The following is a 12144-nucleotide window of genomic DNA, read 5'->3' as shown; positions in this document are numbered from 1 at the left end:
AACCTGTATGGATGAGCTGGTGATGTAATTACGTGATCTGAATAGCACAGTGGCTGGTAAAGGGGCATTCTGGGGGTTGCAGTCTAAAGCAAGAAAATAGACTTAAAGCAGCCCCAAAGCAGTTTGTAGTGCAACAGCCAGTTTGTACAGGCTGCACATATGAACATGTTGTATTGGGTTCTTTTGGAATTGAAAACACACCAGAATGGAAACCATGTTTAAGAAACCCCTGAGAATGTGAACTATCCCTTTAAAGACTAAGGGCCAGTTTCATAGACAAAGATTAAGCCTAGTCTTAGACTAAACTCAATTTAACAATACTCTCCATAAAAAAACCTCAATTTAGTCCTAAACTTAATCTGTGTCTATGAAATTGGTCCGTCTATGTAACCTGACTCAAATAGTCAGAATCAAAATGTAACATGATGCGAAAACACATTCCTGGTAGTGCCGCTTACATATTATTTGCAAAATTATTTGGAATGATTTTAGATAAAGTGCTCAGTGTATAGCTACTGTATTAGGTATTAATTATTTCTTTTTTAGACTACTACTGTAGCCTACCCACTTAAGAGTCATGATGCCTTATGTCACAGGTGTCAAACTCCAGTCCTGGAGGGCCACAGTGTCTGCTGGTTTTCGGGTTGTTCTCAGAACCTGTGGTGCATTTAAGTCATTGATTGGCTAAAGAATCGACACTCCTTGTTCTGGAGGCCTTTGACAGCTGATTGAAAGGAAACCTCAAAAACCAGCAGATACTGCGGCCCCTTAGGGATTCAGTTTGACACCCCTGCCTTATGTGTTCAGCAATGCTCTTCTGCATACCACTGTTTTAATGTGTGGTTATTTGCGTTACTGTCACCTTCCTGTCAGCTTTGACCAGTCTGGCCCTTCTCCTCTGACCTCTCATTAAGCCGTCTGTCTGCAGAACTGCTGCTCACTGGATTTTTTTGTTTGTTTTATGCACCATTTGCAAACTCTAGAGACAAGTATGCGTGAAAGTCCCAGGAGATCAGCAGGTTGAGATATTCAAACCACCCTGTCTGCCACCACCAATCATTCCATGGTCAAACTCACTAAGATAAAAATTTCCCCCCATTCTTATGGTTCATGTGAACATTAACTGAAGCCCCCGACCTGTATCCAGATAATTGTATGCACTGCCGCCACACAATTGGCTGATTAGATAATCGCATGAATAAGTAGGTGTAATAATGTAAAAATGTTCCTAAAAAAGTGCTTGGTGAGTGTATAGTATTTGTATAGCATTCATCATGTGCTTTTCTCACACTGAAAGGTGATGAGGGGGAAACTCACCTCAGACACCACCAATGTGTAGCACCCACCTGAGTGATGCAACGCCAGCCATTTTGCACTAGAGTGCTTAAAAAAAAAAAAGAAAGAAAAAAAGAAAAAACCAACAAAGCAGAGAAACTCAGAGTAACAGAAAGGAACTTCTGTGGGTGGAATAGATTTATTATTTGTTTTATATTTATTTGTCATCTTGACATTGTTGTCCAATCACAGACTTTAGACAGACTTTTAGCTGGGCGGGCAGTCAGCACCATCGTGCACAAAAACACACATGGTGGATTCTGATGATTTCATGCACTTTTATTCAACAGTAATATAAAATACTTCCATTTTTTGCTAGTTCTTTTTTTGTTTGCAAGTGCATGCTTTGTCTGCCAACAGTTTCAAAGTGAAATGACAAAAGCAAGGCTTTATGTTGCAGTGAATTACTGGGGCACTTAAAACTGTTTTTTAAAAATACCACCGGACAAAATCCTCTTATGGAGCAGTATCAATCCTGCAAAAGATATACAAAGCAAAAGAGATCCAAATAATAATAATATTAATAAACATAACAATAATAGTAATAATAATAATAATTATTAGAACAAAATGACACTTTGAGGCACGTTACAGGACAGAATCTAAATGACTACACCATTATATGACAATAACAGCTATCCATGCATTTGGATTTCCACGTGTAAACACAAACATATCTCACAAGAATCGCTATCCATGCTGAATCTATGTACACAACGAGTGCACTTCAAAGCTTATATTAAAAATAGCATGAGTCCTCTTCGGTCTTAAATAGTTCAACGCGTTAATTACAAAAGAAGCAAAAGGCATAAAGTAGTTTCATAGAGTGGCTATAAAGAATGTCGGCTTACAGTTCCAGTAAATACCTGCTAAGCACACTACAGTCCCAAATATTTCTTGGCAGCCAAGTTAATTTAATTCCTTGATATAAGTATTTAATTACTTTTATAAAACATGCATAGGCAGATTCTTCAAGTCGTTTAAATTTTTTTTATACAGAATATACTTTTCCCACTGAACTTTATATAGTATTTAAAATTTTGTTCACTATACTTAAAATTGAAGAAAATAAAGGTACCACTCATCAAAGCAGATTTCTAGCAAGCCACAACCAGTAACTCTACCTTTCAAGGAAATAAAACAAAGTGTCAGCAAATGAAAAGTAAAAAGGCAATTCCAGTTATCAAATTCCAAGAAACAAAGGTATTCATTGCCAAAGTTAACCATTTTATAGAGAAAAGGGCCAAAACACACACTACATAGACCTGAGGTAAGCATGACCTGTACAGAACCAGAAAACCTTTCCTTTTTGGCATTTTCAACAATTTTGCAACATTCGTTTAAGACTAATTTTATTTCAGAGCTATTGTTATGATAAGAATAGCAAAAAAAAAGTTATCAATAAATAGTCCTTATTTAGTTTGTACACCTTTATATTTTAAAAACATTTCATACGTACTGTCCGTTTTTAGTGCTGAATTTATGTAAACGTTAAGAGTTAGTTAGAAGATAAAGAAATTTCCCACGTCCAGTAAAGGATGAGCCTCTCCACAAAATAAAAAAATAAAGAAGAAACCATCATAGCTCTTTCCTCACTGTGGCAAACACACACAACCCTGCCCACATAAAGAGTATACCGGCGATAACGTTTTCATGTGTCTACAAGCATGTTTTTTAAAGGCATATCCAAAAAAAGAAACAACAGCCACCCCCACCGATGAAGAGGTTTTAAGCATCATTCTCCGAGCTGCTTCTTTCACTGCCGTCACTCGTTCTCTCACTCTCTCCCTCTCCCTCTCTCTCTCCGTCTCTCCCAGTCCCTCAATCGCGCAAAACCAGGCCCCTCCCCCACAGGCTATCCGCCACGGGGAGGAGACGGGCTGGTCCCGCCCAGCCGGTGGGGAAGCAGCACGCCATTGGCCCGCAGCGTTGAGTGGCGGCTGCCGCTCACTGGATGTTGCTGCGGCTGGCCCCGCCCCCTGTGGGGTCGGTGCCGTTGGTTTCGGAGGAGAGGGCGCGGTTCAGTGAGTTCTGACTGGCGTCTGTGGGCGAGACGTCGCGCCGGGGCGGCATGCGCTCGTTGATGCGGTCCAGCCCCTTGGCCTCGGCGAAGCTGGTGATCTTGTGCTGGGGGGAGAAGCCTTTGATGGCTGGGGGGGGGAGAGAGAGGGGAGAACAGGTGCGTTAACCCCAGGGGGGGTGGTGAGGGGATCCAAGCCCACACTCAGGTCACTATTTAATCAAAAGTTTGGGAATTTTGTTGATGGGGGGAAAAACAAAAAAAGCTACAAGAAAAAAAAGGTTTTTTGTTCTGTAAAATACATACATTAATAATATACTGATAAATCTCTTGTCTCAGCAGTTATGATGGGAAAATTTTGACACGCTAATGGCCACTTATGGTAATGGTGCAGGCTTCATGGGCTACGCTAACGAGGTCCCCACCCACAGTAATGTTCTGCTTAATAATGCCTCAAAAAAACAGTCTCTGCATGCTATCTTGGGTGAGCACATTAAGAGAAACCCATCCGATAAGAAAAGACACACAAAATGCTTTTTATTTGAGTTTTAGCGCCCGTGGATGTTTTGGTGAAAGGCTCTTATCGTCACGGCTTGGGCCGAAACATCAACACGCACTAAAGGTCGAGTAAAAAGCCTTCTGTATGAAGGCAGGCTTTTCCCTTTGAAACTCATCTGCGAAATGATCACACCTAACCCTCTGCAGCAAAGAGAAGACAAGGAAGCCTGTATTTTAGATTTAAACTCCTAAAAGGGGGTGTAGAGAAATCTAATTTCAGACTAAAACAACTATTTAAAGGATAGGTGACAAGGGGCCTACCAATATCCTCTCGGTATACTTCACCCGCTGCATCAACCAATCATTTACTTTGTTACTGGGGCAGCCTGTAGCCTAGTGGCTAAGGTACATGACTAGGACCCGGAAGGTTGGTGATTCAAACCCTAGTGTAGCCACAATAAGCCATGATTGGCTTTCTGCGCAAATCTAAACATATTCTCGAAACAGATCTGAATGGTTCTCCAACCTAAAAAGCAATTTTAACTACACAAACAGAAATAATAATAACTTTGGGCAACTGTAAATACCATATCACAATTACACAACCATTGATAATGAGGTATTTCTGTATAGGAGAGATACAAAGAGAAACACGGTGGTAGAGAAGGTGTACATACACAGCACTAATACAGCACAAGGAAAATAACACACTGGCGGGGTCTACAGGGGAACACTAACCGCCTGTTAAACCTGTTCAGACATGCAGCACACTACAGGTCGGATCTACAGATCTACTTCACCGCGCCATTTTAAATCTGTCTTTTTCAGTAACAAATGGTGAGTCGAAACGGGAGCCCCAGACCAAAGCTAATCAGTAGTTTTGTTTTGGTTTTTTTCCTAAAAAAGCTTTCCTGCCCTTTATTTATAAATTTGGAAAGCCCGATCTTGTTTATGGGCAGCAGTTGTGGTCGGTTCAGGAGCGAGAGATGAGCCTTTAATTCTCTCCTCCAAGGCAGCCGATGTCAGTCGCTGCTCTTCATCGGACCGCAGCCCCCACAAGACACTGCACTTCCTGTTTCTGATTAGTCGGGTGTATTCAATCACTGCCTTAGGGCAGGTATAAGAAAGCTTTTTCAGCGTCGCTTCGTTTGAAGTCCAATGTGCTGGAGTACAGGGCAAAAAGAACAGAAATTGTTCCACTGTCCAAATACTTACGACCTCACCTTCTATGATCTGGATTTGATGCCAGGCCTTGGGCCCATCTGTGCACACCGACACAACAGCGAAAGCCATTGGTCATTTTTATCTTTTAATTTCCTCCTTTTTACAAAAAAAGCTGTAGTCTTATCTGTGTTACCATACTGACTTCCCCCCCCCCCCCCCCAACTTCCAAGTAAAGTCAGCATTAACCACTCCTTTTTATCTCTGATGTTTGCTGCAAAATTCTGTGAATTTTCATGTTCTGAGAATACGGTAATGACTGCTGGCTGCGTAACAGGGGTTGTAACGGAAGTGTGTTGCTGTTTTGCTCAGGTCAGACACGGGTTGTGAGCGGCTGACACACAGAAGAGGACAGAGGGTTACAGGAAACACAAGGAGGAAGCAAAGTCAACACAGATGCACACCATCTACTAAGAGTTGGCTAGGAGGAATCAGCTAACAATTCCAACGTAAATAGCAGCTCACCAACTGCTATTTATGCTGCAGTTGATGTTGTTCTTGCGTTGTATGTTTTTCTTTTGTTGCTTTTTCATTTTATTTTTAACTCCTTTCTTTTTTTGAGAGGAATCCAGTGTCGGACTGTCCCATTTTGGACTACTCCCCATGGAAATGAGACAATGCTGATGCTCTGATGATGACTGCATCTGGCTGATCTTTAGCGCAAAAACAACACAACAGCGTTGACTGAATATTCATTGTTTTAAAGGGGAACAATTGTATGAATCCTCTCATTAGTTTCCCACTGGGGGAATGTTTCCTGAAAATGGAGGCTGCCAACCCTGCAGAGAAAGTTTCCCTGTTTTCCCTGGTAGAAGCTTCAGTTTCTTCCAGCTTAAATTGTGGGGACAAATTTAGCTATTCTTTCCTACAGGCCTTGCCCATATTTTGCTTCTTCTTACACGAGTTACACAAACCACTCCCTACTGTTTGATTGTCTTAACAAGAAAAATGAACCTCTTGCAATCAATAGTATAAACACTGACTTGGCAGGTCTAAATGTCTCCCGAGGTGGTGAGAACTATGACTACATAAACAGTGGGAGGATATGAGAGGATGTGTGAGGATAGATGTTACCAATAAATGTTTGCACTGGCAGGGCTTTGGCCTACAAGCTAGACGACCAAACTTCCTATTGGATAAAGAGATGAGAGCTACTGGGGTGCGTCTTATGTGCAAATATTTACACAAGCTAAATTCACTCAGCCATACAACTGTTCCCCTTTAAAGCAAAGACGGCTTTGCTTTTAAAAAATATATTTGTGGTTAATACTACGCCACAGTTTCTTAGCCTGACAACCACACACTCTGTACAAGCTATGGCAAAGAAAGTAAACCCAGCGCCACCCTTGTTGCTGGGGGCAACAGAAAGGGCCTGTTTGGCCGATTTACCTGCGTCTGCCTCAACTGCCTCAACAGTAGCTGAAGAGAAGAAGAGGGGTTGCAAACGAATGAGAAGAGAGAGCAGAGAATTTCAAACTCCGACAATAACGTCAACCACAACGTCAACCAGCAACAGGACAGCTTCGTGAAGACTCAATGTTTTTAACAGAAATGTTTGTCTATTCTAGGGGGGTGGGGGGGGGGGGGGGGGTGGGAGGGGCACTTATGAATGCTAAGTTAATAAGCAAAAAAAAGAAAAACAGAAGGGTGTTAAGCAGTGTGCCGTGTGGGACACCTAATCACATCACCTTGTGGGACCCCTTGGACATCCACCTTTTCATCTAAATGAAAACATTTTTGTAAACATCTGTGCTTTCTTTGCAAAATAATTGACTGTCTGACACCTAGCAAAATATCACTTATTCAAAAAACAGGCAAACAAGGATGGGTGGCACATCCCAAGTTAATAAAAGAAAATAATAATAATAATAATAATTTTACCAAAAAACCTTTTATGGATATCAACTTGATACGTACTCGGAGAAGTTAACCAAGACTTTCATTAAGCCTGAATTTGCACATTGTGCTGAGATGAAAATACATGCTGAAAGAAGTTACATAAGCTAAGCAATATTAGATATTAAAGTGCGTTTACATTTTTTTCAGACGTAAATATACAGAGAGCAAGAACTACCTATTCACATGAAATAAAACATATCAGAGAACCAGAGAAAACCGAGGACGTGTGACAGAGGGCAGAAATATGGGCGCAGGAGCAACTAAACAATAAATCGCATACTAAAGTAATAATAATTATTATATTATAATAATTATTATTATTATATGGCAATAAAAGAATAATAGCGTAAAACCTGGTTAGGAAAGGGGTGTACACAGCAGGAAAGTGTGTGAATAACCGCAGGCATAACCACACATCCACACACAGCACACAGCGACAGTCAGAAGAAAAGACTGAGCACAGTGCCTGTCCCAGAGTGGGGGAAACAAAGCGATGGAGAGGGGATGTGTTATTGGAGTAAACTAGCCTTCCACATGAAAATATCATTATAACAAAAACTCTGCTAGCTATTTATTAATACACAAATAACATTCATTATTTACCTTCAAGATGAGCCTGATTTTGAGGATAAAAGAGCCTTTCGTAAACTTACCGTCAGTGATGCCATTACCAGTATTTTTGCAATAATTTGAGATTAATCCAACATGCAGTGCTTGAGAAGCGAGAAGTCATAAATTCACTGTACAGTTCATACACACATAACACAGAAAAACCCTCCGAAGGAGACCCACTGGACATAATGACGAAAAACACAAATACACACACACACACACGCACACACACGCACCCAGGCGCATATAAGGGCACACAGAGTTTGAGACACAGACGCACGCTCAGATGTGTATATAAATGCATACAGAGACAAGCACACAAACACAACCACACCAACACAAACGCACGAGATAAAACCCAGAAACAGCACACTAGCTGATGGAAGGGACACGACACGGTGGCAGAAGCACACTTCTCTGCTCTACCAGGGAGGCCAGGCCTCGCTCTGATTCTACCAGCGCGGTGGCGGGAATCTCAACAACGTCACACGGCCTCTGACATGCTTCAGACCCACAGCTCTAGAGCCTCAGAGACTCTGCCAGATGTCTGCAGATGTTTTTCCAGAGCAGAGTACATGGTATTACATTTAACATGCTAAGACTTTACAGGTTCCTGAAGTTGAGGGCGCAGGGAGACAATGGGGGGTGATGAGTGAAGGAAAAAGGCACAGCGCAAGACTGTACGTGTGTGTGCGTGCGCGTGTGTGTGGGTGTGTGCATGTGTGCGCGTGTGTGTGCGCGTGTGTGCACGTGTGTGCGCGTGTGTGCATGTGTATGTGTGTGTGTGTGCGTGCGTGTGTGCGTGTGTGTGTGTGCATATGTGCATGTGCGTGTGTGGGGGGGTGCCTGATGGAAGTAATTTTGGAACCACTCTGCTAGGCTCTCACACAGGTGGCTATATGCACTGACAGAGGGAGGTCAAGGGTTCCCACTTGGGATTGGAACCTGCAACCCTTGCAGGTAGCGCTGTGCCACTCAGGAGAAGGGTGGAGCAACATAGCCATAATAAATGTCCAACATGTCACAGAGAGAAGAGTGACGTTGTTCTGATTCCTGCCTGTCTGCGGACAGGAAGGCGGGTACCAGTTATCCCCTTTCGCACACAGTTAGGAGCACATGTCAAATCTTCCTATTGGCTGGGCTCCCCTGCCACTAACAATAATTGTACTTCTGAAATTCTGAAGCTTTTTGCATTTTGTTGGCAAAAACAATTGATTCTTTGGACAGAGATTACAGTAAAATATATAAATTATTTTTTGGCCTAGTTTTTTTTTAAATATCACAAATGAATTATTTTCTGTGATGAAAAGGAGATAGAATGTCAACTCGGAGTGAGCTTTTGGAATTCGGCATGGGGAGGTGAGGTCTACTTTTTGTCTCACAAAATACTTCTGATGGAATACTTGCGCAAAAAGTTTATACCTGCGGTTTCTAGAGAGGAAGAGAAGAGAGAGAAACACACAGACAGACGTTTGAGACGTCCAGTACATTGCAGGTGGGGAGAGAGAAAGTGAGAGAGAGAGAAAGAGAAAGGGAGAGAGGGAGAGAGAGAGACACACACAAAGTGAGAAAGAAAGAGCAAGACAGACAGAACAAGAGTCAGAGAGAAAGAGAGATACTGAGAGAGAGAAAGAGAGTCTAAGAGAAAGAGAGAGAGAGAAAGGAGAGATACAGAAAGAGATGCAGAGACAGAGAGAGGGCACCAAGGAATACATACACTCAACATCAGCACACATCTGAAGAACATCTCAGGGATTGAAGTCTCACACTGCACTAAAACACCACGACACGGTTAACCTGTGCTTCAGCACACAAACTTAATACTAATACTGCTCATGGCCATTACAGATTCTTACTATGGGAAAATGTTTTCTTTGTGCCTTCTGTATAGTCAAAGATTCATACTTTTTTACCTTTTTTTATTATTATTATATATTTTGTACAGTTTAATGGCCTTATGTGCAATTCAGATGATCAGGCTTTGGAATACTGGTGATTCTGACCAATCAGAGAAAAGGAATATACATGACATCACACTCCATTCGCTTAGCAGAGTTTGTTTTTATCTAGAGCTATTAATAAAAGCGGAGAACTTGAGTGTTCATCTCAGGAATACTAAAGTATGACATAACCAGGAAGGCACAGAAGGCTTATGTATGATCAATCAAGTGAAGTTAGCTGAACAAACACATAGTAGGGTAGGAAACGTAAATATATCGCTAAACCATCCGACATATAACCTATAGCTGTATCTACAGTGCCTTCAGAAAATATTCAGACCCCTCCACTTTATTGTGTTGTAGATTTAATATAATGAGAGATTTTAGTTTTTGCTCAAATTTGCTACATTTTCTAAAACATGTTTTCACTTTGTCATTATGGGTTATTGAGCATAGATTGATCTGGAAAAATGTTAATTTTATCCATTGAAAATTAAATCTACAACACAATAAAGTGTGCAAAAAGTGAAGGAGTCTGAATACTCTCTGAAGCGAGTGTATATCTGTGACTGAGCATCAGTGCTGGGGCCTGGCCAGTAGGGGGCGTGAGGCGGGGCGTAGAGGAGGGGCTCTTACCGTTCTGCAGCTTCTCCTTCCCGCCGGACAGGACCCCACTGGGCAGCATGCCGGTGGGGGTGAGCCCCTTCAGAGTCAGCACGCTCTCACTCTCCTCCCTGAGAGAACACACGGCCGGTCAATCACTGCCCGTCAAATACCACCTGTCAATCACTGCCTGTCAAATACCACCTGTCAATCTCTGCCCGTCAAATACCACCTGTCAATCACTGCCGTCAAAAACCACCTGTCAATCACTACATGTCAAATACTACCTGTCAATCACTGCTCCTCTCATACCACCTGTCAATCAGTGTGTCAAATACAACCTGTCAATCACTGTGTGTCAAATACCACCTGCCAATCAGTGCATGTCAAATACCACCTGTCAATCACCGCTCCTCAAATACCACCTTTCAATTACCCCTTGTCAATCAGCCCGTCATTAATCCCCTCCCCGTGACATCTGCCGGCCAATCACCACCTGTCAATCACTCCCATCAATCACACTGTCATTGGTTACCCCAAAATTTCAGTACCCAGAAAAGTAGCCAGCTAGGGGAGTTTGTGAGGGGGAAACAAACCGCTCGAATAACATCATTTTAACTAATTAGCAATCCTTAAAAGTGCACTATAAGCAGCGGGCCAAGCTACAGTCTGTAGGGCGTCCAGCACCCCAGACCTCCCACCCAGAGCCCAGGCAGATTATAACGACTGCCATAAGATGTGTGACTTGCTATAATGGTGTTATGTCACACTTATGTAGGCGTTATGGTGGTACTGCATTTTTCCCCAGTAGGGTCACCACTGGTTTGTGCTTCTGGGAGAAACGCGCTGGCCAACCGGACAGGATAAGGCCGGGCCGGCTCCTTACCGCAGGACGGAGAACACTCGGGCCATCTTGCCGATGGCGCGGATCTTGTTGCGGATCACCTCTTTACGGGCGGACGCTGTAGCTCCTGTGGACACGCACACACAGAGACACACACACACAGAGACACACACAAGCACACACAGACATAGATCAGGTGAGACTGCAGTACACAGCAGGCAGCGACATCGGGCATCAGTGCACTAACAGGCCTGCAGCCTTAACTTTTCCCCCAAAACCTAAACCCCCTAGAAAGTAGGGGTGTCCGATCTGGTGTGAAAAGGGCCGGAGTGGGTTAACCCAACACTGCGACACCCGATTCTAATTACCAGATCATGGTCTTCAATCAAGACCTTGAAGAGTACAATCAGGCATCTTAGATGCTGGACAAACCCTGCACCCATTCCAGCCTGTTTCAGATGAGACTGGACACCCCTGCCTTACAGGCTAAACCAGGCTCACTACCTGCCGCACTTGGGGCCTGCAGTACTGCTGGTTCTAGTCTGCCTGAATGGCCAGAGACAACACACTGCTGTGTCAGGTGTAAACCAGTCCCTGACTGGAGGAGAGGAATGAAACCCAGCAGCACTATTGACCCTGAGGACCAGACAGGAGTCTTCCAGACAGGGCTAAACTGACACTAATACAAGAAAAACACAGCAGTAGCAGTACTGTATGTTCAGTAGCCAATCACAGCCACGGTAGAGAACCATAAAGGCCGTAAGTTTGCCAAATGGCACGAGAACAAATGCGCCGTCACCATGTGAAGCACCAGTGGACCTGACCACCACAGACGATAAACCTACACTTGATAGGCTAGCCCTGGTGGCCATTTTGTAATCTGTGGGGGACTGCAGTCACTGGCTGCCTTCCAGGAAGGGGAACACGGGTGGCGTTTCAAGACGAATATAATCAAGAGGAACACTAAAGGTTTGGCCACAGATGAAGGTGAGTTCCGCAGAAAATCACTATCAGAAGGTATCAAAAAGTCACAGGTGCGACATAAATTAGTTTAATCTGAGGCTATCTTGGGCAGTGTGGATAGCTACATTGACTGAGCAGCAGACCTTGAGAATAAACAGCCGAAGGTTCAACCTCCCAGACCCTTTACATGGTTAGCATTATATAAGAGA

At 43.2% G+C, this 12144-nt stretch overlaps 1 protein-coding gene across 4 annotated transcripts in view; it reads right to left on the bottom strand.

Annotated features, from left to right (window-relative positions):
- Positions 1–1455: 1455 nt before the first annotated feature.
- Positions 1456–12144, bottom strand: part of LOC133130112 (protein phosphatase 3 catalytic subunit alpha-like) — an 85278-nt gene continuing 74589 nt past the window's right edge. For 2 of the 4 annotated variants that reach the window (XM_061244376.1, XM_061244377.1), the window contains 4 exons: positions 11015–11099; positions 10162–10259; positions 6464–6493; positions 1456–3485 (listed from right to left, as the gene is read on the bottom strand). In XM_061244376.1, the coding sequence (XP_061100360.1) occupies positions 3283–3485; positions 6464–6493; positions 10162–10259; positions 11015–11099 (416 nt within the window). In that variant the 3' untranslated portion in view covers positions 1456–3282. The remainder of the gene's footprint in view (positions 3486–6463; positions 6494–10161; positions 10260–11014; positions 11100–12144) is intronic. The other 2 variants (XM_061244378.1, XM_061244379.1) reach the window with 1 other exon arrangement.

Source organism: Conger conger, chromosome 6 (genome assembly GCF_963514075.1).
Source record: "Conger conger chromosome 6, fConCon1.1, whole genome shotgun sequence".
NCBI lineage: Eukaryota > Metazoa > Chordata > Actinopteri > Anguilliformes > Congridae > Conger > Conger conger.
The sequence above is the reverse complement of the archived record's forward strand: the minus strand, read 5'-3'. Positions and strand labels throughout refer to the sequence as shown.